Source organism: Rhodofomes roseus, assembly GCF_022264815.1.
Source record: "Rhodofomes roseus strain CIRM-BRFM 1785 chromosome Unknown C8Q71scaffold_32, whole genome shotgun sequence".
Lineage (NCBI taxonomy): Eukaryota > Fungi > Basidiomycota > Agaricomycetes > Polyporales > Fomitopsidaceae > Rhodofomes > Rhodofomes roseus.
The window spans coordinates 320303-347133 of NW_025952988.1; the positions used below are offsets into that span (position 1 = coordinate 320303).

Consider the following 26831-nt stretch of genomic DNA (forward strand, 5'->3'; position numbering starts at 1 on the left):
TGCGGCTTGCGGTTGGCATATATGTCTCCCCCACAGAGGTCCTTCAACCCGGCGACTTCCTATCCTCTGACCCCAACCTCTGCTTTCGTCATCTCTTGCATCCTAGACTATGTCCGTCCATCAGTTCCCCGACATCAGCACCATCTACGGCGTTGCAGTTCCATCCGAAATCGAGGCTTGTGTACCGGCCGACTTTTTCAGGGTGCCCGTATTTTGTCGCGCCATTCTCAGTACCTGACGACGCCCAGCAGCCCAACGAAGCCGCAAGAATCGCACTGCAGACGCCACGCACATACAAAAGCGTACTCACAGCATCGTCGACCATCACCACTCACTCATCGCTAGGCATCACACCCCAGCCCGTCCCGGCACCGTCCGCTCCTCGATACTAAAATACACTTGACGCAGGTCGGGTATCTACGTCCAAATTCCGCCGTTCATGCAGCATCCAGACAGCCACCTGTCAATCCGACGCTCCCGCCTATCTGCCTTATCCCTCGTTTAGGTAGGCCTAGTATGTCTGCTCGAGCGCAAGCTGATGTCTGCCATCTGGTCACGACAGTTGTTGCGGGAGACTAGACTCTTGCACGAAAGCAGGGTATCCCAGTGTGGCGCGAGAGTGTTCTCCGACGACGGGATCCAACGAGTGGCCTGGCGACTGATCCCTCAACTCCTGGAACGCAGAAGCACACGGATTGCCGTGGGCAGCAGAGGCGCAGGTCCTTACCGCCGAAGGCGCTAGCCGGGATGTCTCTCTCTGGGAACAGGTCGACATGCATCACACGTCATGGCACCTCAACCCCACTTCACTCCGTATCTGTAACCAATCACCACCGCTGACATACTCGACGCTTGCGGAGATGTAGGAAGAATACGAAGTACGACGTACCGAGGTCACCCAGGATAGATCACGGAACTCGGGCAAAGCAGAGTCGCTGCCAAGCTGTTGCTAATTGCGGCGCCACGAGGAACGAAGACAACGCAAACCCCAGGGGCGCTTCCCTGTCGAAAATGTCTATGTACGCTCCGCAGGACGGCGATATAGTGCCGACTGACCTCATGCCATCGGCCAACGACTTGAACTTGGCCATAATACAGTTTTCGCAGATTGGGGAGCTCGACTGGTATGCCTTGTGCGGGAGAGTCCTTTCGCGCAGAGCATGGCGGTCGTGCGACCTGATTCCTTCCCTCCCTCGCGCAAGACTGTCATGCTTACGGCAAGGTAGACGTTAACTGCACGTATATGATAGGTGGCGCGCGCAACGGCGTCTCGAGGCTTATGTCTCAGAACACCGAATTGATTCTTACCACAACAACTCTCAGTTAGGGACACCCTGAAGCAAGACGACCGTCCTGCTCGCGGAACACCCTAGCGAAGAATGGCCCCATGGTGTTCCTGTTGCGAGTGACTTCATCCCCTAGCTAACGCAGGTCGCCGTGTCCGTCCGTGCGACATCCATTCGCGCTGTACACAGGCGGTGGTGGTGGCGATGCGGCGGAGATCCCAGATTCTGCACGCATATAGCACCGATGACTGGCTCCGCGATCTACAATTGGATAGGACTCTGCGTGGCACGGCTGCGGCGCCATCCTATGCTTTATAGATAGAAGACGGATATAACGCTCTCGATGATGAAAGTGACATCGTCGAGCGACTCACGCGTGGAAGGTGTCAGTAACGAGTTGCGTCCTTGTGCTCAGGCTGAACCTTCAGGTCTCTGCAGACCTTCCCAGTCGCTTTCTTCTGCGAGCTCCAGAACTTCGACTGAGCGCGGTGCACTTATATTGCGCGTGATCAAACGGTAACTTCGCAGGATACCTAGGGCATGAACTTGCGTTCGTGGCGGCAAGCACGGCCACTCGTGTGCCAGCGAAAGCACCCATCGTGATTCGTGAAGGCGACCGATCGTTGTATACTACGGGCTAGGTTATAATATGCCGCGGCGGTCGCATGATGCACATATCACGGCATAAAGAACTGGCGGACATGTTGAGATGGTGTAGGAGGAATGGTAACAAGGTGCAGTTGACCTGAGAGCGCCGGTGTGGCGGGCCGCGGTCTGTGGTGGTCTGTGGCGAGACATCGTGCGGCGAGCGTTGCATTAATGTTCTTGGTTCTGCTGAGGATGTGCGGGGTATATATAGCTTGGAGGGCTGTGTCTTTGTGCTCTTTAGGCCAAAGCATACTGAGGCGTTACTGTAACGATGAATATCGCTTTGTGCAATGGTGCGCCGCTTCCGAGTCTCCTAGTAGTAGTAGTAACGCACCGGTCACCGGGTCATGGCACTCTTCGCGTACTCTGCTCGGACACTGTCAGCCAGGCTACTTGGACGCCCTTCAAGGAACATACACATTCGTACAATCCAACACATGTTCCGTAAGCGAGACAAAAGCATCGACACTCCGAAGCGGTTCGAGATTTCCATTTGCTGGATCCTCAGGCCTCAGGCCTCAGATCTCGGAAGCAGATGCTGCCGCTAAGAGTGATTCGGATGCGTCGCTAGACATTGGCAAGAAGCTACATACGATGTCTGGAGAGAGGAAGCGACGTACTTACATGCACAAGACGCGTCGCAGGCTGTCGTCAATCACATCTAGAGACGTTCCTGTCGTTCCGCCAGCTCCATGCTCATGGTCACTCCCACCGGGCCATTTACCGTTACTTATCGGGATGTTCGGCCTGCATAATGACATTGCATGCACCGTGAACGACACTCAGTCGTGCGTGCTTGGGGATTTAATGATCACTGGCAGTTGAGTCTTCACGTTACGATTACGATTGACATCACAAGTAGTACGCAACAATGTACCCGATGGGTACAACAGGCGGAAACGTAATAGCCTCACAATCATGCCAAGTACGTCCGCTCAGTCAAGCTCGTCTACCTCGAAGCCACGCTCGAACAGCTCGCCGTCGAGCTGATACTCCCGGGGATGGGGATGGGCTCCCGAGCCGCCGTTCTGCCCCGAGCCACCGATATGCGCAGGATGCATCAGAGGATGCGTCTCATACGGCACAGGATGCGACGGCGCAGTCACGACGTGCAAGTACCCCCCGCGCGCCGCCCGCGAAAGGGTCTGTGTCCGCATGCGCCGAAGCGCCTGGTCCGCCCTTATATTGGCAACCACTTTCGCGGCGCGTGCCTTATCCGCAGAGTCATCAGGGGATTTGCGCGCCTCTAGGTCCCGAGAGACGAGGTCGTCGTAGTAGCCGCGCTCCATCAGTCCGTCTTGGAGCTCACGCTCGACTATGGAGGCATCCTCGGCCGTGCGACTGTTATTGCATACTCAGCCATGACACAAGAATCAATAGCGAGGGGCTCACATGAACAACTCGCCGCCGAGGTTGTACTCCCGGGGATACCATACACCACGTCTCGGCATGTCCGGCGGCAGGCGATGCGAACCAGGCCTAGACCCGGAGCGGTGAGCGGAACTCCCCGCAGAGGAGTGGTGAGCTACCCCGTTGGAAGTCCCCGCAGAGGAGTGGTGAGCTGCCCCGTTGGATCTCCCCGCAGAGGGACCCTGGCCCCGACTCCGACCCCGACCTTGATCGTGATGGCCCTGCCCTTGACTCGCGGACGGCTGAGCATCGTCAGCGTTTTTGCGCGCCTCAAGGTCCCGAGTGAGGAGATCGTCGTAGTAGCCGCGCTCCACCAGTCCGTCTTGGAGCTCACGCTCGACTATAGAGGCATCCTCGGCCGTGCGACTGTTGCATACTCAGCCATGAAATAGGTATCAATAGCGAGAGGCTCACATGAACAACTCGCCACCGAGGTCGTACTCCCGTGGATGCGGGCGTGGCGAACTAGGCCTAGACCCAGAGTGCTGAGGCGAACTATTAGGAGGCCTATACCCAGGGCGCTGATGTGGATATTCATGGGCAGTCCCCGGGTACCAGACATAGTGGTGTATAGGCCCAGACTGCCGGCCTAGCGAAGCCATAAGCATATGTGAGTGGTGAGCTGCCCCGTTGGAAGTCCCCGCAGAGTGACCCTGGCTCGCTGACGGATGACTCTGATGAACATCGTCAGCGTTTTTGCGCGCCTCAAGGTCCCGAGTGAGGAGGTCGTCGTAGTAGCCGCGCTCCACCAGTCCGCCTTGGAGCTCACGCTCAATGAGGGAGGCATCCTCTGTCGCACGACTGTCACATTTTGCATGGTCAACTATGAGAAAGGAGGAATAGGAAGGCGCTCACATGGTGACCGGGTGAGCGAGCGCGGGAGCTGTTGCCACCGCCAAAAGGACAGTAGAGGTGAGCGTAGAGTAACGCATGATGTCTTGTAAGTGCTGGGTCGTTACGATGTATTTTGGCGGAATAAACGTGAATCGTCAAAAAAAGAGCGAGGCTGGAGAGTTCCAAGAGATAAGTGCAATATTCACACTGCCACCGTCGCTGAACGTTGAACACTTACTTGCCGGCAACCTACTCGGTAAGCTCGAAAGAAGAAGAGGAGCTGAGGGATACGGTAGGCATACCTCTCCTTTTATGCGCTGGTATTCGTGGCCGTGGCAAGTACTTGGGATCACAGCAACGATTCGAAGATCTAGTGCGGGTTTCATCACATCAGCTCACATTAGTGTGCTCAACAGATCATCGCATTTGGATCTACTTCGATGATGGCGGTTCGCGATACGGAAGCTCTTCTGACGCAGCCTGCTGCATATGTGTAGCATGTACTCGTCGTCAAGTATGAGTGGCCTGCTGCTCCAAAGGGGATCAAACTGGCAGGTTTCACGCTCTAATGATAATTGAACTAGCCATTGTCAGAACAAAGCTTCAGTGATGTAGACTGACGAACGACTTATCACTCTATGCTCAGCTGCGATGCTCTTGCTGCAGTGAGAACATCTAGAGAACATCCATCCGCGGTAGCCGAACCCATATGATGGGAGATTGCGTCGCGACTACATCGCTCTTCGGCGATGTCGATCACCCCACCCCACCGTGTCACGACTGTACCGTGACGATGCTGCAAAGAGGCTTGATAGAACAGCCACTCAATTCAGTATGCGGATGTCCTGAATGGGCGAACGCCGCTCGGTACTTCGTCGAGCCAGTTGCCAGCGAAGCTGTTACTGACGCAGCAGAAGCGATCAAGATGAAATCGACTCACCAATTGCGATCAGGTCCATCGCGTGCATATATGAGGCAGTCTTGATCTCATATGGGTAGTACCGCTGTACCAGTAGGATTTCTTGGGTACTGTACTGGCTGCACTGCCACTGCTAGCGAGATCAGTGACTATTCCACCTCGCAACCAGCTACGACCGTGACGGTGGGTAGGTTCTTCTGCGACGGGCATGCGGGTCGTGAGGTGCGTTCTTTGGCGACTGTTCGAGCGGATACCGCGTCCACCATCGTAGCTCAGTGTACGACAAGAGACGATGAACTGTGCGGGCGGGCAAGTGGAAAGGGATATGAGGCGAGCTGCGTGGCGGCGGGAAGGGACGACGCGTGGACGACGCGTCTGTGGCTGACAGATCGTGTCCCGATCTGTGGCGCCCAGTGTCCCGCCGCCGACTGACCAACGGTGGTCCAACGGTGATCCTCTCCATTACAGTAAGTCTATAGCAGTCATGGCAAGCCCGCTGTAATGCCTCTACCTCTAGATTGTACGCGCGCTCTCTAGGCATCCGGAACGAGCTGCTCACCGGTGTCAGCAGCGTGGGCCCTGTCCCAGTCCAAAGGCTGCCTAGCGAGTGGAAGGGCCTCCTCCGGGGTCTGCAATCTGGTCCCGCTGAGTGCAACTTTATCTATCTCGGCGTGCCTTTCTTTTTGCGCGACGCTGACGTGATGCGCTCACCAACCTACCACTAGCCGTACGTTCGTGCGAGGTGAGCGTTGCATTGACACCCGCCACGCTTTTTGTCTCTCAGGCGCATGCCCACAGCCTCCCTGGGTATAAACACCCCTACTCCTGTCTTCCTCTCTCTACGACATCGAATTGTTCTTCCTCCGTCTCTCAGAATGTCACCGCGCTTTCTCTGCAGCAACTCGATGCGGATACCTCCCGCCGTCACTCACCTCGCTTCTTCCGTGCGCGTCACCATTCCTCGTAACCGCGGGCCGTACTTTGCGCGACAGTCACTCCAAAACAACATGCAGGTACACGTCCCGCACGTACCAGGAGATGTTACCAACAGGTACCCACCATTCTCGAACTCTCCGATATGGACGGAACACTCACTGCTGCGCGCAGATACGATTTCGGGCATTATACATGATCAAAGCCCTAAGGTGCGCCGGCGACTGGGCAGCCGTCGACTGGACTCGTTCGGCGCTCAGTGGACAGAACGCAGACACATAACTCACATTGGGTGGACATGCCACATTGGGAGCCACAGCACCAACACACAGACCATGCGATGGGCTCCGTTGCTCGACGGGTACGCCCTGCTCGGGAGAGTCCTCTTGCGCAGAGTGTATCGGTCGTGCATTCTGGCTGGGTCTGCGGACATGAACCGCGCTGTCATGTGTGCGCGCTGTAGAAATTTGTACGTCTGCGACTATCACATCGAATATAACGTCCGTAAAATTCTAGCTTGTGCCGTCCCCGGGCGCGCGGCCGTGTTGCAGCTCTGACGAACGGACAGACTTCCTGGGAGACGGATGCACGGTCAAGGAAGACAGCAAGCGTTGTGGCATGCGCCAGCCAGATTCGGCTCCTTTCTCGCGTCAGCCACATCGCCGTCCCGCTGACCGGTGGCTGATGACAACATCTGGACGCCTCCTTCACAGTCACTCTCCGCGGTTTACTGCAACGCTCAACATCGGAAAAGTTGTCAGAAGCGGCATCTGTCCTATGCCAGCAAGGCAGTGACTCAGACTTGGTTGGTTCCGCGCCTCGCGACTCACATGCCTCTCACAGGAGGACTCTCCAGAGAGGACCACGCAAGTCGGGAGACCGTCCTGATGCTCTACTGAGCAGCGACTTGAGAAAGTAGGGAGGCCTCGCGCTGGCTGCATGCACATGACTATGGCTCTCCAACGCAATTCTCGACGACCGTAGGATCCCATACCCTGTACCTATCGACTGTAAGTCAGCAGGTCGGCGAGTTTCATTGGCATCCAAACCGACCTGTATGTGGATGTTCCAACGTTCACCTCCCGTTTGCTCATGGAGCGTCCAGATAAGGGACACGGATGAGAGTCTTGGATGACATCGTCTATTCGCACGGAATGCTGAGCAAAGGGTAGATGAGCATGCGTACAATTGGTGAGTGGCTGGCTGCTTACCACCCCGAGTCCACTGAGCGGTGACTCAAGGGAGTGAAGAAGTTCGGTGCCGCCACGTCCCCACTACTCGTGGGCGCACTGAAAGGCTCATCTCGTGCCATAAAGACGATCCCGCCTGTCTTTAGCAACGGCGTCAATGTCCTTGTCAATGTCGTCCGAGTCGTGCTGAGCGAAGGACATGAACGTGCGAAAAGACAGTGTGTGGTTGGTTGCTTACGTTTGTGCGGCGACTATCTTGAGTACCTCGTTTGTGTCGCGGAAAGCTATAGGGCTATTCTGTGCGCGACATTCGAGGGCGAATCTGCGGGGAGACCAACAATGAGTTCAAACCATACAATGATGTGTCGATGACGCTCACAGGCACGAATTGTACCATGGATGCTTTGTGCCTCATCAGAATCCCCTGTGGTATGACCTCTTTGGGTGGCAATCGGTTCCTGGAGTGGTTAGGAGGAATGGTAACACGAGCAGAAAATCCGCTCCGGTGTCGGACTCGATATGTTGATGCTTCGCTCGTCGATACATGGTCTGTAAAGCGATTCGGTGCGCCGGGTCGGGGGCAGGTCGGGGCTGTTGCGTTGTGGGGTGTTGCGATTGTGAAGGTTCGTAGAGAACGAGGTCGTATTTATACCTCTGAGGGACCGTCGCTCAGAGGCCACAGATGTATGCCCACGGGCCACACGTGTCTTTGTTACTATGGTGAGTACGGCGCGTCATATGTCAAAGCGTTTGCCACTCAAATATTCCCACTACATGACCCGAGCGACCAGGCACAAATCCTATTCGCTGGGGCGGTGAAAGGGGTCATCAGATCTCCGCCCCGCAAAGCCATCGTTGTCGCTAACGCGCTGTCGTACTTTGTCCTCAGGGACAAAGATTAGTGCCGCCCATGCACTCTTGAGTATCCAAAATGGGTTTCGCTTGCGTGGTCAGGCGTGAAGAATGCTCTTACGTGGGCAGCGTCTGCCTTGGCACCTGGGGTCAAAGCGCTGCTGTGTAACAACAGGTGTCGCTTTGTGCGTAGACGGTCCGGAGCGGCCACCTTGTGTCACGCCAATCGCCCTACCTTTTGTCGTCAGGGCCTACACGACGCTACTTGGTATTGTCAACCGAATCTGGTGTGAACAAGATCGGAGGGCAACCTCAGCACTGACCGTTCTGATGACAACTTTTATCGTTTTCCGACCGGTGATGATGCGCGTATATGCGTACACAGTATTGCTTGACTAGCGACACTGTTACTCGAGCTCGGACGTCGAGCTTTGTGATCTACGGGTGACGAGCGTGAGACAATACCCCTGATCGTAGTAATGCTGTGCACTGTACCTAGATGAGGACAAAGCAATGGCCAACGCTTTGCCGCACTGGCGCTTTCGCCAAACCAAGAGTTCTGTTACCACGCGGCCTGTTCCCTGAGCGCCGTAGCATTGTTGACTGCGTATAAATACGACCGCCCTCTCTGCCTTCCCATACCTCCACATTCGCACCTCGAGCTTGAAGCCGCAGAAACATGCGACCACCAACACGCCGTCGACTTCGCAGCCCGCAAGAGGGTTTTATATCGACCGTTACCATTCCTCCTAACCACCCCTCGGATCGCATCTCGCGTCTACAGAACTGACGACGACACAGACCCGCCATAGCGGGAAGGGGCTCTCCATACAGCGAAGCGGCGATGGCGCTACTCTTGCGCGTGAGTATCATCGTTGATCTAGCGGAAGCGTTGCACTCACATGGAACTCGTACATCAGGGTCCTCACGAAAGACGGCGTTGTCGCTATCTAGGGCTCTACAGCCCATGCACGACACCATGGAGCGCAGTCTAGAAGTCCATGAGGCCGGGATGAACTCAATGCCTTAACCCTGTGGTTGAGCACGAGAACGAGAACGACCACGGTGTCCGCACAGTGGCGTGGACCACACTTGGCCTGCCCCTAGTAGACTGCAGCCAACCTCTTCTCAAGACGACTCGGAGAAAGGTACATCGCACGGCCTGTACCCGAGAATGAGCAAGGGACCTGCGGCGACGACACACGAGCATCCACGAACACGTAGCCAGAGTACGGCATTCATAGACTCGGAGGAGCCAGCACGGTGCCCTGGAGCTAGGGGCAGTGAAGATCATGATCGAGCCATACAACCTGCGATCCCTGGAGTCGTGGATTCGGTTTTTGGGCGGCCTCCCAGCTTGCGTGGTCCCTGAGGGAGAGTGCTCCTGTGATGGGTATGCGAGCTGCAAGGCGCGTTCCGTCTATCATGCGAACGACTGGCGGTGTCGAGTGAGGGTCACGAGCGACGGTGTTGTTCGCGCGAACTCGGTGACGCGTCAGCGACGCGTCGGTGGCTGCGAGATCTGCCCCGATCCCTTTGGCGCCCGGTCGATGGTCCTGTCACCGATGTCTGCATATCCATGTATCTTCTTTGCTACTCTATACGCACGGGCCATATTTTTGGGCCGCAATTTAAAAAAAATTGGGCATATTCAGAGCCCTTCAGTTGGTGGACGGGGTGACCCAGTGTGAAGTAGTAGTAAGTACAGGTACTTGCCAGGGCGCCTATGTACAAGATGAACGCCCGATCCTTCAGCCACAAGCGCGTCTATCCATTCGGCGACTGTTATCCGTCCGTCCACCACCTCGCTGTCTGGATCGACCTGAGCGGGAGAATGTATCGCTCACGCTTCGCCATATAGAGATCTCTCGATACATTTCGGACTTATTCTGGCCCATTTGCGCGACTCTCCTCTCCTGCGCCCGCACAACCGACTCAACCTGCTCCGCAAAGTTTGCCTTCGTACCTTAAGTCAAATTGGTCTCTCCTACAATTTATCTTGCCGTATTCTTCCTGCCGCGCAGTCGTCCGACATCCGATGATCTCGCCCACGTACTCCTTTGCATAGTCTCTCCTAAAATTCCTTCCCGCTAGCACTCGCACACAAGCTTACGTGGCATGTGGAGTGCATTTGTCTCCTGAGTCGGCGCACATTCACCTTCTTCGCGGCGCGGCGATCACTAGCTGCGCTCCGCCAATGGACTTCTGTGCGCAACCTGGTGATCAAGGGCTTCATTCTCCCCATTAGCCGCGCTGCCTAATGTGTCAAATTGTTCATATCAACTCTTATCCGCGAGTCGCTCCGGTGGGCCCAAGCGAGAGGGGACCAGCCGTCTTCTCAGTTCTGTGCACTCCCCGATCATCCAATACATTGCGAAGCAGGAGCTACCACTCGGGGACAGGCTTATACGTCCTGTCGGTCATGCTCTGCGTCACCTCTCCTAGACTTTGTTTCCGCGGCCTAGCCGTTGGTCACGAGTGAGTCAACACCCTCTCTCGTCGTGCCGCTTTTGCTAATCGCTCACATCATAGGTGTGTATCCCCGAACTCGCGGAGAACGTCAACTTGCAGACCCTGCGCCCGCATCTCAGCGTTCGAGGCGAGTAAATCACACCATACCAGTCTGCGCCCGATGTTCCCTGTCTGTGACAAAGACGAGCTCTGGCGAGGCCGTCCAGGTGATGAAGCCGTAGCAAACGCATGTGATCCCTTTCCAAGAAAGCTCTCCTTGTGCAGGTCATTAGCCGGACGAGTGGGACGCGGGTAGGTAGCTGGGAGAGCACTGTGAAGAGGTACGACAACGTCTGCCAACGAATGTCTCTCGTGGTGCTCTTAGCACAGAAGCAGGTGAGTATGCTCGGGGTGTCCGTTTTGCGCATGGAATCGTCTCGCTGATAATACAGTTGCAGGTGACGCTCCTTGGTGGGGACTCTGATGCTTGAGAGCGGGTTGCTGCCCACGAACACGCGTCCATTGCTATGTCATTTATGGCGGATTTCGCATAGCGGCGTGCGTCAGGGTCAATGAATGACATGTTCGCCTTCGTTCGACAACACGTTACCGCTTCACCATCTTCATTCAAGCCTCATGGCAATTCGCTGCTGCATCTCCGGGTCGCGGTCGACGATTGACACCCGGTTACGGCGAGCTACGTGCCATCAAAGTGCACACTACATCGACGCTGACTCTATAAAACATTGATGTGCCCTATCAACACACGGCTACCATTCGCGTGGATTCGATTCGGAGTCCCAGTCCGACATGGGGTTGAGCACCGGTGCTGAACTTCTCCGAGTGGACAAGACATGGCTCGTGGTAGTGAAACTGGTGAGTACAACTGAAATTATCATCGGAACCGAAGTGTACGCACCGAGTTCACGCCTGATCCACCCCAGTGGATTGACGGCGGGCATTCTCCTCGCGCAAGACATTCATACATTGTTGTTGTCGTTCCTTCAGCGTGTGTACAACGCGCATCGTCCCACTGAAGGGACGAAACGGCATGCATCCCGACCGGATTGAACATAGCGCTGACAACCCGACCAGGATGTAGAGGTCATTACCTAGTGAGCTCTTCATTAACGCCTGACCGAAGCCTTACCTTCAGACATCGCAGCGCCTCAATCCCAATTCGACGCGCCCGGTTCCCAATTCGTAACTGACCATTGATAGTGAAGCGCCTGTCACTAAAGGCACGGTATGCTCGCGGAAGCAACCTGCAACATTGGTTCGCGGCGCACAGCAAACGTGGTGGGTGTTATAAATGCTGCAGTGGACGAAAGGTACCACCCCTGTCTCTTCTTGCGACGTAACAATCATGGAGGATAACAATCCCGATAGCGTACCAGGTATCGTTACCTTTGTCGCTCTTGGGTGTGAGTGTGCATGTTCATTAATCATTTCCACAGCAACGCCACAACAGGACGGTCCTGCTCGTCACGCTGGAGTTGAAGTACTAGTAGGTACTGTTGAACGACGTGCACAAGCACAGACAAGACAACGTGTAAAGCACTCCCTAAGGTACATACAGTAGAATCACAGATACTGTGTGTACGTAGATAAGGTTCAATCTCCGATGGGAGCGTCCGAGATGGGCTCATGCTTGCCCGATATCCAACACACTCCCTCAAGCTGAGACCATCGAGGTCAACAAGACGTATCGTAGAATGACCGTGCAAAAACAAGAAATACTTAAAAGAGTCGGATTGTCTCCATGGTGGCCAGCATTGCATGCTCGTCTCCATCATCCTTCTCCGACAGTGCTGCAACGTGCGCGTGCACGTCCACAGACGGGGAAGGGCAGTCGACCTTGATATGGCCACGACCTCCACAGTTGTAGCAGATGATCGACGGTGACGTACCAGCCTTCTTGTTCCCGTGACGTGCAACCAGTGCATAGCTGCTGGGATCGCTCCCTGGACTCTCCAGCGTCTCCCTCTCTTTCTCCTTCGAACGTGCAAGCTTTGACTCGTGTCCGATGACACGACTGATGACGAGTGGGAGGGTGAGCTGACTGTAGTCGAGTCCATCGAGAGCGGTGATGACCGGGTCATACGTGTTGGGGAGTCCATCCGAAATGACGAGAACGATGTCGACAGTGGCGACAGGGACAGGGGTATGATGCAGCTCCATGGCGGCCTTCTGGACACGGCTGATCCACTGCATGGCGGACTCGGGGTTGCGCATGGTCATACGAAAGAAACGGCGACGAAGTGAGAGGATGGAGTTGACCGAACCTGATCGGTGCATGAACTCGAGGGTGCCCCACACGTCCCGAGGGTCTTCCGAACCCAAGAAGAACGGCAGCTGGGAGCCATCGACGCTCATGGTGATCTTCGCCAGCGCGATCTGCTTCTTCTTCTCTCTCGCAGCTACTCCCTTCGGACCCTTTGCAACCAAGTCCTCCACCTCGGGTCCGACAACCTCCCACAGGTCCTGTGACTTGAGGTACGCGGACATCATCATCCGCCACTCCTCGTAGTTGCCCTCAATCAGGACGGGGATGCGAGCGTGGTGCGAGTCGGACATGTTGACAAGAGTTGATATGGAGCAGTGGTCGGCGGTGGTCGATGTGGCGGGCGCGCGACGCGGAAAATCTGCAGCGAGATTATGTAATCCGTGAGCGCGCGTGCAGCGCGTTGCGCGGGCGCCAAATTGTCCAGCGGCGGCGGCGGCGACAGAAGATGAATGACAGAATGGATCTGTGAAAAAGAGTGGACGGCCAGGTAGATGGTCACAGGGCCAATAGAACTGCTCGATGTCGAGAACTCGAGGTGGGAAGCGGTTGTTGCGCGAGGTTACCAACCTATGGCAGCAGTTGTCCCAAAACGAAGAAGCAAGTCACAAGGCAGACGGAGTATCGCAGCGGAAGTAAGAGATAGACCGATTTGGTGTCAGTTAGAGCACAGGGCTCATAACCTGTTGAACGACGTGCACAAGCACAGACAAGACAACGTGTAAAGCACTCCCTAAGGTACATACAGTAGAATCACAGATACTGTGTGTACGTAGATAAGGTTCAATCTCCGATGGGAGCGTCCGAGATGGGCTCATGCTTGCCCGATATCCAACAGGTACACGTGACCACCGTATGTAGTATTGACCCTACACTGATTGTTCCCGGCCAACTTTCGCAGATTTTGCTGAGATACCCGAAGCACAAAACCGTAGCCTTTTCTCGGAGAGAGGATCTAGTCAGTCTTCATGCTGTTGCTACATACACACTGCATTCTGACTGTGTCTTTTAACAGTCGGTGTCGCCCACGACTACGAGAAGAAGTACGAACCCGATCCGCCATTCCAAGGCGCAGGCCCGCAAGCACGTATCTGGCAGGTCTACGGCAAGGAAGCCGATGAGCTTGACTCGGACATGATTGGCGGGTGGAAGGCTACGATAGATGTCTTCCTGGTCTTTGTATGATCCCTCATTGCCTGTTTGTTTGTTTGTTTCGTCCCTTTAGGGTCACTGAGGGCGGAGCCCTATGTAGACCTAGGTACATCCTGAGCTCGACCGTCCCGTACCTCCCTCTCCCCCTCTGTCCCTGCGCATGCTGTGATGTACCGTAAAGAGCCCGTGTAATGGGAAAGAAATCGTGAGAACCTGAGACCGTTGAGCGGCATTGCTGCTTCCTGTCCTCCCCCTTCCGAGTCTCCGTCTATCCTCTCCCTCCTGCCAGTGCGTGTCGAGCTCGTCCCACAGTCTTCTTCTTCCTCTTCGTCCCCTCCGTGTCCGGCTCGGCGAGTGCAAGATCACCGTACGTCGCTGTGAAGCGACCCGTGTCGTGAATATATCGGAATAGTGCGCGTACTGTCTCCGTCGAGTTCAGCAGGTGTCGAATAGACTTTGCTGCCGGCCCAATATCTCTCTCTAGGCGTGCGCGTGCGTTTCGGTACCCCGGGCATTCCAGCAGGTAGTGGTATACTGACTCCCGTATTCCGCGATCACAATTCTGGCAGTTCGGTGAGTCGACTTGCTTTATCCGGTGTAGGTGTCGGCGGAGCGGGACGTGCTCCGTGCGTAGCTGAATGAGAAGGCTGGCGTGTCGCCGTGGCAGCGAGTACGCGATCTTGCAGTACTTCTTTGACGGCATGTCCTCGTCGATGCGGTCCATCTTCGCTGCCCGGGGTGATTCCTTCCACTCCTCGCGTGCTCTCGTCGTGAATACCGCATTCAGCGTCTGGCGAAGCCGAGACAGGCTGATGGGGAGCTTTGAGCGAAGCCAACCCGGGAGGTCCTCGACCGGGCTGCTGTCTCCTCGCGCTGCCTTCTTCGCCTCGCAGTCCGCTAGTTCGTTGCCCTCGATTCCCTTGTGTCCGGGCACCCATCGCATCGTGAAGTTGACTCCCGGGTGTCGCGCTTTGAGCGTGTCAATGGCGCGTAGGAGTCGATCGATTAGGTAATGTGCCGGGTGAGGTCGACGGTTTTTAGAGGCCTGCAGACAGGCCAAGTTGTCGGCTGCGTTCGACGCTGACTTGCATTGCAGTTCGCGAAGCAAGAGGGTCACACCAAGTATGAGCCCGACTATCTCGCCCTCGTAGACCGTGTGCTCCTTTGACGAGCCGAGGTGGTACCGTAGTACCTTCATCTCCCCGCGCCCTGGGTTGACGAGGACTGCCGCTGCTCCCACTCCGTCGTCCACGTCTGATCCGTCCGTGTATACTCGCATTCCATCTTCTCTCGCCCATCTCTTCTCCTCCTCTGCCGCTGCCTCCTTGCTCCCTGCAATCGACACCGCGAACATCAGGAAAACCTGAATTCCCTAATGAGGTCTCATAACAACAGATGAGACAAACTTTCATAGAATTAGATATAATTAGGGACATTAGCCAGTAGTGAACTTTCCTTGCTCCCAAAAATAATTTGCTCTAATTAGTCCATAATCCTGTCTAATCCTGTGCTAATTCTGTATGAATGAGGCACAATGTACACTATGTAAGACACAGTCCTTCATAACAAGACTCTAATGAGACACATTCACTCTGCAATGAGTCCACAATACATGCATCAGATCACAAAGAAGGGTACACATATGCTCTGCTCACTGTCACACAGCATGACATTACATAAAAAGAGATATATTGCACTACAGAATGACAGCAAGACTGTATGCCCATGTGAAACAAACACACAGATATACTCATCATAGATCTACAGGAAGTACTAGAACAAAGGAGAGGCAGGAGCAGTACAGACAAAAGCTAGGCACTCACACAAACATTGACTAGCCAACTGTCACGCGCACGGAAGGGAGAGTGTCAGCGCACTCAGTCAAATCAAACACAATGGATCCACACACCTGCAACAGTCATCTACGCCAGCACACCTTCATCGGGCAGAGCGACCCCACTGCTACGGTGACCTTCTCGTGAGCATGCAGCACCGTGGTGGCCGGCGCGGTCGTGAAGGACGCGAAGGTGTAGGCGGGCACAAAGGAAGATGACAGGCAGAAGCAGGCCTTCAGGCCACGGGCGTCGGTGAGGGCCGGCTCTGGTAGCGCACCGGAGGGCACGGGATACACAGCATCAGTCAACGATCAGGCGTGGAGGTTAATTAGTTGACGTACAAGGCACCAGCACAGACGACGTGGCGCACAGGCGGGCGACGCGCATGCCAGTCAATGGCGGGGATCTGCGTGCACACATGTCATTGCTTCGGAGAAGTCGGAGGCTGCGCAGATGAGTGCCTATATGTAAGTCAGTAAGATATTTAGGCAGACAGTTCACAGATATCAGTCGCGCACCTGCTAGTCCGTAATCCACTCCATAAAGTTCCTGCGCGCGGACTATGTATGGCCATCCATTCTCACCGCTGGCGGGCTCGCCCAGGTCCAGCTCCACGTGGATTGTGCTCCCAAAGGAGTTCTGCAAGCTACTCGAGCGCGAGCGCCGCGCAAACGACGTCCCAAACGACGTCGAGGCGGTCATCGAGGGCGCCGCGTCAGCGAGCTAGAAAGAAATCATGAGTAACACATACAGTGACTACTTACCTTCGACTTATTGGACTTTGCGTTCGAGACGCGCGACGGCGCGAGCGTCTTGACGGACACACAATGGTCGTGGTGGAAAGGAGGCAAGAGAAGTCACCGCCACGTTGCGCACGAGCCACTTAACAAGCGCCCGCCTCGGATTTTCCCGGCGCGGGCTCCTGGGCGCTGACGTGGCGAGTTGCCCTTGCTTTGCCCTCGCTCCGGTCGATCTTGGGCGCGAGGGCGGCGGGGAACACTTGGTCGAACTTTGTGCGTCGTGGGCGCGGGACACGCACTGAGCGGGTGCAGGCGGCTGCGTCGGGACTCGGTACTACCGAGGTAAGTCGTTTTCTGGCCTTGCTGCTGCTGATGTGGCGTTTGTGCAGGTCGATTCGTCGGTGAACGGGAGCTTGCGTGACTAGCGCATGGTCAGAGCCTCCGCAGACGGCTTGCCAGAGTGCCTGCCAGCGCGCCGGCTCTTTCTTTCTGCTACCAGGCCACAGAGTACCGGGCTGGTCGGCCGCTGAACGTTCAATGCCGCTGCATGGTGCCGTAAGTCTCGTTTTGGTCCCATTCCATCAAGTCCCGTTGGCTCCTCCTCCTCCCGCGCCGCCTATGTACCCGTCTGCCCGTCGAACGCGTGGCTATCGGCGGTCAACTCTCTCCCCAATTCTACACCACCATCCTCTTGTAACCGGATGGCCAGTCAACGCGTCAAGTCGCGTCATCCAGCCCTCAAGCCGGCCGCAAGGTTGCACGATCTGTCCGTGCACCTTGCGGCCAACCGGCTCCCGTTGACGTGGATCGCTGCACCTGTGCCTGCGCCCACTGCGATGATACTCAACACCCCGGAGGGACAAGGTGCGCTGGTGCCCCAGATCAAAGCGAGGACCGCGACGGTCTGGCTGATACACCGCTCGAAGACCGGCGCGCCCGACCAAGTACCCCCGCTCCCACGCGACACACGTCTTAGTCGCGCCAGCCCAGACGCAAATGTCCGACTGGGCAGGTCGATTGCCCTCGCTCCGGTCGATCTTGGGTGCGAGGGCGGCGGAGAACGGTTGGTCGGACACGTGGGCGCGGGACGCGCATTGAGCGGGGCGGGTACGTCGGTACTACCGAGGTAAGTCGTATTCTGGCCGTGCTGCTGCTGACGTGGCGTTTGTGCAGGTGGGTTCATAGTACCCCAGTCGATCGACGGTTCGTCGGCAAACATCAGGATTTCGTGCAATTCCTCTGAGGGGCCCTGTCAGGGGCTTCATAAGCGCTCAGAACGCTTCATTTTGCATCAGAACGGCTCATATGGCCATCCCTCAAGGACTCGAATTTTGGCGAATTGTTGTTGTCAGACAGAATTTTCAGACAGACTCAGACAGCTCCAGAGACGTCAGATACTGCATCGGATCCTCAGAGGTATAAGCATATGTTTAGCACTCAGACGTATTGCTCATAGATGTCACAGTTGTTTATCAGCTACACTAGCATAGTACTTATATACAGTTCACTGGCGGTAGGCTCGCGCGGTACGCTACACACCCGTGCTTATCATGGCAGCGATCCTCCTCGTGCTCGCCCCAGTACTGTAGGCTATGTTGCGTGGCGCGCTCCTGTCCATTTGCTGTGTTCACCGTGCTCATCTGCGTCGTCCTCAATGCGGCCGGTTCATGGAGCTGGCGGCGGGCGCGTTGAGATAGGATACAGTGCTCTCGGTGGCATTGTCCTTTCTCGGACTGGGGTGTGGCGCGTTCATCCTCAACGGGCCTCTACATGGCGGGATGGGGCCTACGGATACTCGGTGGGCTCGTGGTCGTCGTGCGGTCCTCCTCGGTTGACTAGGCCGTGTTGTGCTTGGGTTTGACTCATCGGCGTGCGGTATGTCCATACTCGGCTGTCGCACTTCGAGAAAGCGTAGGAAGAGCTCGGTCTCTGCATCGTCTGCGGTCAATGTCATAGATGGTCAGTCTCGGAACGGCAGAAAGAGCGTGAATGACACTCACGAAGCTAGGTGCAATCGCATCACAACCGTGTGCAGCAACACCATATCTGCTGTGCCCGTGCGTGCTGTGTTGAGGCTTAACCTCTACAAGTCTCGTGTTAGCGGATTGGCACGCGCACGAGCTGAGATCGATCGTACTCACTAGGCATGGGTGCACCGGGGTTGTCTCTCGTGTTCATCACCGTGCCTGCCCCCGGCGTGCTGAACCCGCTTGCGTGCCTGGCGTCCATCCAACGCGTCTTCTCCCTCGATGCCGGTGACCCATCCAGGACCTCGTGTCGCCCACAGCGTCCCCTACGATCTTCCCTTCGAGGTCCTTGTCCACGTCTGCGCTATCTGGCACTTGCTCGGCGCGTGCAGGTCGTCCGTTGTGCTCACGCGTGTCTGGCTCATCGGGCTGGCGCGCTGGAGCTCAGCGGCCTGGCTTCTCGAGCTAGAGACGCGCTCGTCTTCGGCGGGCCTCCATCCTGGCTTCTGCATGCCTCCGCTTGTGCGGATGCGTTCGCGTCCGCGCCTTCGTTGCGATCATTGCCGCGACCTGCGCACGCTGGCATTAGTTCGACTGCGCTCGTCAGGCAAAGTCGCAAGACGACAAGAAGTGTACTCACCTGATCACTCTGCCTTCTAGCCACATCTCTCCCTTCCTTCGCGACCATCCTTCGCCCCCCTCCCCCGTCGGAGTTCTTCGCGCGTCGCTTGGAGCCTGTTGCGGCTGCTGGGCCACGCAATCGTGGGGCGTCACGGTGGCCGGTTGATTTGCGTGCCGACGTCGCTTGCGGACGGACCCGCACGTATGTTATTGAGGTAGGTAGAAAGGAGGTAAGCGCGAAGCGAAGGTGAGAGATGGCGATGAGGGTGTCGGGGCCGAAGGCGTACCTGTGGTGAAGTGCAGTCTGAGTGAGAGCGAGAGCAAAGTGGCAAGCGCGCATCAGTAGCTGACGTGGCTGAAGCGCTTAGCGCTTAGCACTTCCAACTTACTGCAACTTTCAACGACGTTCAAGAAGCCCGACCGGCGACACTGCGCAGCAAGTACGCAGCAAGTACGATAGGGAAGCGAGGGTGGGATCGGAGGAGGCGGGGCATGTCTTCGATAGTTCAAGTGAGTACGACTGTTCGATATTTGGAGGTACTTACACCGCGTTATCTTTTCCATACCCATGCCAGTGAGTCGTCGAATACATTCTCTCGTACACTGACACATCCACTCCCTCATGTACCTATGTGCTTGCCTACTCGTTTGGCCACCCGCTCGTCTTCCATTGGCCCGCTCACTTGCTTGTCGTGCTACCTGCTCGCCCACTTCGCTCGCCCACGCGCCTTGCTCAATTGCTCGCGTGCCTCGCTCAGCCATTCATGTGCCCAGCTCAAGCATCTACTCGCCTCACTCAACCGACCGCTCGCCGTGCTCCCTCGCTCCGCCGTCCCCTGCCCAAGTTCTCGCGGTTCGCAGACGGCTCGCGGTGCTACACTCCTACATCCACTAGCTCCCTTGCTCCGAGAGGTGACGTACATTCTGAGCATCCTGACGATGTGCGCTCTCGCGCTCGCGCAGCTCCCCGCGCGCCCTGTGCCACGTGCGCGCAGGAAAGGCAGGCTCATGCACAAGGTATGCTCCCTAACCCTTCGCCGCCCACGCTCCTCTGACAGGCTGCCCCGCAGCACCTCAGCCTCTGCTGGCACTGGTACGACCCCTCCGATGCAGCAGAGCTCTGTCGACCGCTGCTTGGCCTCCGAGTGCGGACGAGCCTGCGCAGAACCTCTTTGTCGAGCTTCGTCAATCCCTTTCTTGCGATCTGCGCTCTGCAGCACGCCCCACAACCTCGACATGGCCAAGACGACGTTTCAGAGTGTGTGCCCGTGAGTTTCGACATCAGTGTGGACTGACGGACTGTGTCAGACACAATATAGGTATCACATGGCTCCAGACGTACGGGCACGGATCGAGAGCAAGCGTGGGGAGTAGGGACGGGATGTTGCGGATGTGGACGGACGAGTGAAGACTGCCAGGTAAGTTGCTCCCCATTTTCTGTCTGTGCCGCCCCAGACCTCATGCTCTTGTAGCGCGGTATTGAACATACCCTGATCTACGTGTAAGACTCAGGTCTGTGTACGAAACTAGCGCTGCAGCGGGCCCTGTACCCGAAATGTGCGTATATGCCTTTGCCCGCGCCAAACGCGCCTCCTGCATTGCCCCCCAGCTGTTTGCTCCGCCCCCGTCCGCCCCGTCTTGATGTTTCTGCTCCATTCGGCCGCGTCCCTTCATGTCCCCCAGCTCTCCCTCGTCCGGACGGCCTCTCGACGTGTCAAGCCCCAGCGCAGCGCGGCACTCAGGTCAACTGCGCGATGGTGTGACCTACTGTCTACGCATCTCGCAGCCGCCGCCCTCCGCTGATGTGATCGGATCGCGACCCTCGCGTCTGCACTCAATGCAAGGATGTAAAAGACTTTGCCGATGCGACGTTAAGTAGGCCCTACCTGCATGATGTGCTCCGACGTGTACTAGACATATCTTATGATGATTATAGTAGTCTTAATACATTACATTTGCACCAATTTACACGCAGGAGAGGTTTCCTGACGAAATGTGTGATTTTAGCTGTCTGATGTGCTGAGCTGTCTGATACTGTCTGGCACTGTCTGAGCCTGAGGTCAACTGAAGTTATCTGACGATTTGTGATGTCTGGAGCGCCCTGATGCCTCTGAAGGCCGGCTCTCAGACACACATACCGTCAGAAATTGCACGGTTTCCTGATGAAGGGGAGCTCGCGTGCGAGCTCTTGCGTGACTCGCGCATGGTCAGGGCCTCCGCAGACGGCTTGCCAGAGTGCCTTTGGTGCGCGATCTCTCCTGTTGCCAGTGTGCTTACTGATGATGGATATTGCTCATGCTTTCTCGCCCCCTGTGGTGAGTCTGTACCCGGGCGGGTTAGGGTATGGGTCGAGCTCGGGATACCCCTCTCATTCGACGCATCTTCACATGCGCGGGTTCACTTCTTCTACCGATGCGTGTTTGCGTTTGCATGCCCCTCCTGTCGACTCGCCCCCGCCTCGCGGCTCTGCACCCGTGTCTCTCTCCGGCCTCTCGAGCACTCCCCCGGCGTCCCGCATGAGCGAGTTCCTGGACGAACACCGGGCTGTGCGAGATGACTACGCGTCCAGTAATCGCTCCTCACCCTCCCAGTGTAAATTTGTTGGTTTGTCTGGACTCTAGTTAAATTGGTATATGATTTCGTTGTAACTGCTGTTTGTCCTGTATGCTTGCCTGTCATTCAAGAAACATACCATTGTGTTTTTCATGACTAAGGATCATGCCTGAGGACCTCATTGCATGCTTATGCTGCATACAGAGGTCACAAAGTCTGATCAGAACTGAAGTGCATATGTTATAACTGTATAAGTAGTAGGCAATAGTATATCAAAGTATACATGCCATGTTTACATTTCATTTGCCAGTATGTCTACTTGAGATAATGTCATCAAACTGTATCATCATTAGTGGACATTATGGCCATTAGGACTAATTATCCCAAATGAGAGTATGATTAGGGAGTCAGGCATAATTTGCCCTAAATTAGTGAAACTTAGGGAATTCAGGTTTTCCTGATGAAGTTCGGGCGCCACCAAGGTGGGAGTCGCACCGCTGCAATCTTCTCCACTCGGTTGGGGTGCAGGTCGTAGGCAGCCAGGACCTCGTGGAGGGGGCTCCGGTGTTTCTGGACCCACCGCGCTGCGTGCCTGACGTGTTTGTGGAGAGGGTGTGTGTCGGGTAGGGTGCATAATCTGGTCGCCTCGCGCATGATCAGCCTATCCACTAGTAAGTGAAACGGGGGAATGTTCAGGTGAGCTTCCATCGCATCAGTCGCAGTCGACTTCATTGCGCCCGTTATTAGACGACACGCTTGGCGATGTACACGTCCGAGCTTTCGGATCATCCCAACCGAGCCATAGGTGCGCTTTTGCTTCTCGATTCTCCTCTGCGGGATGATCCAGACACTGGCAGCGTACAGCATGCCTGGAAGCAGCATCTGTTCGTAGAGCGTCCTGACGTGTCTCATTGGGATTCCCTGTTTGGGACGTGCTAGCCGGCCAAACTGGAGCAGCCAGGCAGTGCCCTTCTTGAGAGCGTACTCGGCATGGCGTTTGAACTTGAACTTGTGGTCCACCCAAACCCCAAGGAACTTGGCGTCCTTAGAGGGGTGAACCGTCCCGTCCGCCAGGACCAGCGATGGTCCTAGATCACCCTTGCGGAGCTTTGGGTCTGCATTGATCAGGTTCAGCTTTGACACCTCAAAGCGGGAGTTCCTGGTTCGTGACCACTCCTTTGCGCCACCGCGCTTCTCCATGTACTTTCGCAGTGCGCCCGTTGTAGCGTCCAGATCTGCGCCGACTGCGACCGTTGCGACATCGTCAATAAATCCCAGGGCCATCTCGCCATTCTCCTTGTCTGCACACTCGAGGAGTACAAGATTGTAAATCTTGTACAGGAGAACTGATAGAGGGCAGCCCTGGTCAATCCCGCTCAGGATTCGGAAGAGCTCGGAGCAGAAGTCATCAAAAGTCATGCACGTGCGTCGACCGTCCAGCTTCCTGCGTAGCCAGTCTACGATCTCTGCTGGTATCCCAATTCGTCTCATCTCGTGGAAGAGACGCTCTGGGATGGCACTTGGGAATGCCGCCTCGACATCAAGAAACAGGATTGAGGCAACCTTTTTGGATCGCCAGGCATCATGCACAGTCTTCGAGAGGAGATGTAGCGAATCAGTGGTCGTACGACCAGCCCTTCCTCCAAAGTGGCCCTGCGGGAAGAGCCCATTCTTCTCCATCTCGTACTCAACCGTCTCTGCGATGCACGAGGAGAGGATCTTCGCCATACAGCTCATAAGAGCAATGGGGCGGTAAGATTTCGCCAGCGAGTAATCACTGCGACCCGGTTTCCGTAACACAACTGTTGTGGAAACTTTCCACTCATCCGGGTAGTACCGAAGGTCGAACGTGGCTCGATAGAGACAGCCAAGGTACGGGACCAACAGGTTTGCGCACCGCTTGTATACCTCGTTTGGTATCCCATCCGGGCCAGGCGCCTTGAACTCTTTGAGACGTTGGCATGCGTCCGCGACTTGTTCGTCTGAGACGTGCGCAAACTCGAACTTCGGTCTCGGGTAGCGTTCAGCATCAGGGTCCGGCATCTCGAGGTCAGGCGGGGGCTGGGGGAAGAAGGTCTCGTACAGGACCCGACTCTTTGCATCGTTGTCCCGTTCGAGATTTGTGCTGCCCTGTCGACGTAGGGGTGGCACTCTGCTTTTACTCCCATCAGTAGAGCCCATGCGGATGAATTTCCCAATTGTCCAAATGGACTTAGCGTCAGCATCCTCCATCCAAGCTTCCCAGTGAGCTCTTTTCGCCGCCCGTATCTGGTCTCCGTAACGGTTGCGCAGCCGGCGGTATTCTGCGTGGATCGGGTGGCCTGGGAACTCGCGCAGCTTGAACGCGCTTCGTCCTAGCCGTCCAACCTCCCGACGCATGTTGTTCAGCTCCTTCGAATACCACCGCTTTGCGAAGGGCGGCGGCTTGGTCTCAGGGACCTTCTCAGTGATGGTCTCCTTGAGCACTGACATGAGCGCAGAAAGCATGGCGTCAAACTCTTCTATCGAGCGTAGGCCTATCCGCGGATCCGGTACTTCGTCTAGACGTATGGCGAGTTCTGTTTTGAACTCGTTCCATTCCACCTTCCGGAAGTTCCTGAATCTGCGTGCCTTAGCCTTTGGGACATCAAGAAGAAGAGACGTAGCGATGGGGAAGTGATCGGTGCAGGGAGGGCGGAGGTCGGGCATAGTGTTGCATGCAAGTAGGGAGTCGACCAGCCCTTCCGTCGCGAAGACATTGTCTGGACGAGTCAGATTTTTAGTATTCGACGCCTCCAGTGTCGGGATGCCCGCGGGTAGGAGCATATGTAGATTGAAAACACTCAGCAAGTTTATCAGCTTGTCCGCTTGATCGAGGGCTTGGTTGGTAAACAGGTGTGTGTTCCGTTCATCATCCCATAGGGGGTGGTGACGGTTGAAGTCCCCGAGCCACAGGACTTGCAGCTCAGGGTCCTCGTCATCGTCTCGTAAAACACGTCTGGTTTCGCGGGTCAGGACCGCCTGGGCAAGGTCGCTGTCCTGCGGGTTGTAGACATTGAAGATGTGGAGAGTGGTGGTTGCAGTTCGGAGGGCAACTGCAGTAATGTCGGGAGACGAAACCGGGATGGCTGTCCAGCTATTAGTAGAGATGCGTTTATTCACAAGGATAATCGAGCGTGACGTAGCCTCATTGTCTTTGTGGCCGGTCGGATAGGTCACTATCCAGTCAGAGGAGGCACGTGTGTTCTTCAAGAAATCGATGTGCGGTTCCTGTAGCGCGATGATGTCGTACTCCGTCACGCTGTGTAGAAGGGCCGACTGGGCTGTGTTCGACTTATTGACATTTGCTTGACAGATCTTGAGAGTGGTCCCCTCATTCATCATGGGGGGAGTTGCGGTCGTTGCTCCCATCAGATGCGCGCGAGCTTGGTCGCGTCGGGGGCCCCGACCACGTGAAGCCACCTTCCTTTGTCAGAGTCGACTGTCGTCGGCCGCCTGGCTCGCGGAAGTTGGTGGTCTGGGGGCGAACACGATCAGTAGCTCGGGAGCCCTCGAAACTCTGGCTGTGCGTTCGTCCTCTGGACATCATAGCATTTCCCCCATCACTGTGAGGTGGTGCGTCTCGGTATCGCTGTGCATGTCCACGCTTCTCTCCATTTCGAGCAGCCGCAGCCATGCTCTCGAAGGAGTGGCCAAGGTTTGCCGCCCGGGATGGGTGCATCCCTAGGGGTGCTTCCCATCGTGGCGGGGTTGGCTGTGTCTGCTGTGTCAGCATGGGCTGGGGTACAGGGGGCATATCGTGGAACCCAAAGTGGTCACCACTATACTCGTCCTCATTGACCAAAAGCTCCCACGATCGGGGATCATCTGCCCTCGGGAAGAAGCGGTACTTCTCGAAGGGGTCTTTGGCCTGGATTTTTCGATTCATATGGATGAACGCGGGGCAAACACGTTCCCAAGACGCGTGTCCGTACTCATCGCAGTTCACGCAGAACCGCCCAAAGCCTGGAGGGACCGAGCAGTCCTGCGTCGTGTGGTCCTCGGCTCCACAAGTGCCGCACGCCGGTTTGTTCGTGCAGTCCTTCGCTAGGTGTGCCGGCTCGAATTTTTGGCACTTCAGACATCGGCGCACTTCCTTCCTCTGGCGGTCCGGGAGCAGCTTCATTCCCCGGTACAACAGCCCATTCATCATCGCGTCATTCGCGACCTCATCAGAAGTCACCTTAACTAAGAGGTAAGCCGTCCTCTGGTTCGGCTTACGCCTCAGCGGTGGCTTGATCCAATGAGCGACAATGATGTCGCGCTCTTTCCATCCGTTCTCCCGTTCCAACTCTCGGTATGCCCTTTCGCTCGGAACAAACGAGACCGGGACCCCCGAGATCTTGAGGGTCCACTGTCTCACGCGGATCACTGCTTCCGCACCGAACTTCATTCCGAAACTCTCCATGTTCTCTGGCTTGTGAAGCCATTTCGCCGCAGACTCTGTGTTCATCTCGTATAGGAGACCACCGTTAGGCTGCTTCCTAACCGAGACGAAGCTCGCATCGTCGGGTAGGCCTGGAGCATCCTCCGCAGCGAGCTGGAGCGTCTGGTTCGCCTTCTCAACCAGTACGTCCTCCGAGAGGTCAATATCCTCCCGGCTCGACCACTTCTTCACATCAATCAGAATCTGCCGCCCTTTGTTCTTCTGGCGTGCGAGTACGCTCGCATGCGTCACCGGAAGTTGGTGTTGAACGACGGCCGCAAACGTGGGCCGTCCTCCAACATCCACAATCATGGGCCCGGGGCCGTTCATGGCCTCCGAGTTGGTAGTACCCTGGCGCGCACCAGCCTGGGTTCCATCCAAGATACCCTGCGTTTTGCGTAGAGTCTCCTCCATGTCTTTCCGCATCGCACCCACCGCCTCCAACTCCTTCACGAACTTCGTCTGATTCTCGATGAGTTTACTCACCTCTGCGCTCAGCCGTCCAACAGCTCCGTCCACTTGAGTCTCGAGATGGGCCTGCTTGTCGACGACCTCCTCGAGCTTCTCGTCCGTCCTGATCACGTCTTCGAGAAATGGTCTGAGCTTCTCGTAGCCATTGTACAGGACATTGCTGTCCCGGATCGCAGCGGCGTAAGTGGCGAATGCGTAGAGTATCTCGCATAGCTGGGCCTGGTTGGTGAGCTCCGCGCAG

The 26831-nt window shown here is 56.2% G+C and overlaps 6 protein-coding genes across 6 annotated transcripts; 3 read left to right on the forward strand and 3 right to left on the reverse strand.

Annotated features, from left to right (window-relative positions):
• Positions 1-2869: 2869 nt before the first annotated feature.
• C8Q71DRAFT_727585 (uncharacterized protein) lies at positions 2870-4276 on the reverse strand (the record flags this gene model as incomplete). Its single annotated transcript, XM_047921870.1, has 4 exons — positions 2870-3275; positions 3327-3710; positions 3759-4145; positions 4200-4276. The coding sequence occupies 4 exons, from the start codon at positions 4274-4276 to the stop codon at positions 2870-2872; spliced, it is 1254 nt and encodes a 417-aa protein (XP_047773674.1).
• Positions 4277-5169: 893 nt separating this feature from the next.
• On the forward strand, positions 5170-7040 carry C8Q71DRAFT_851343 (uncharacterized protein; the record flags this gene model as incomplete). The annotated part of the gene is made up of 11 exons (XM_047926760.1): positions 5170-5319; positions 5374-5470; positions 5512-5564; positions 5635-5724; positions 5823-5839; positions 5882-6110; positions 6205-6242; positions 6263-6391; positions 6582-6679; positions 6744-6945; positions 7015-7040. Coding segments are annotated over 11 exons (1128 nt in total), but the record flags the coding sequence as incomplete, so codon positions are not given.
• Positions 7041-12263: 5223 nt separating this feature from the next.
• Positions 12264-12737, reverse strand: C8Q71DRAFT_717129 (uncharacterized protein; the record flags this gene model as incomplete). The annotated part of the gene is made up of 1 exon (XM_047921143.1): positions 12264-12737. The coding sequence occupies one exon, from the start codon at positions 12735-12737 to the stop codon at positions 12264-12266; it is 474 nt and encodes a 157-aa protein (XP_047773676.1).
• An 886-nt stretch (positions 12738-13623) lies between these two features.
• On the forward strand, positions 13624-13992 carry C8Q71DRAFT_862644 (uncharacterized protein; the record flags this gene model as incomplete). Its single annotated transcript, XM_047928053.1, has 3 exons — positions 13624-13645; positions 13709-13765; positions 13823-13992. The coding sequence occupies 3 exons, from the start codon at positions 13624-13626 to the stop codon at positions 13990-13992; spliced, it is 249 nt and encodes an 82-aa protein (XP_047773677.1).
• Positions 13993-18783: 4791 nt separating this feature from the next.
• On the forward strand, positions 18784-20530 carry C8Q71DRAFT_862647 (uncharacterized protein; the record flags this gene model as incomplete). Its single annotated transcript, XM_047928054.1, has 4 exons — positions 18784-19023; positions 19897-20139; positions 20193-20380; positions 20431-20530. The coding sequence occupies 4 exons, from the start codon at positions 18784-18786 to the stop codon at positions 20528-20530; spliced, it is 771 nt and encodes a 256-aa protein (XP_047773678.1).
• Positions 20531-25495: 4965 nt separating this feature from the next.
• Positions 25496-26131, reverse strand: C8Q71DRAFT_688128 (uncharacterized protein; the record flags this gene model as incomplete). The annotated part of the gene is made up of 1 exon (XM_047919826.1): positions 25496-26131. A coding segment is annotated over one exon (636 nt), but the record flags the coding sequence as incomplete, so codon positions are not given.
• Positions 26132-26831: the final 700 nt, after the last annotated feature.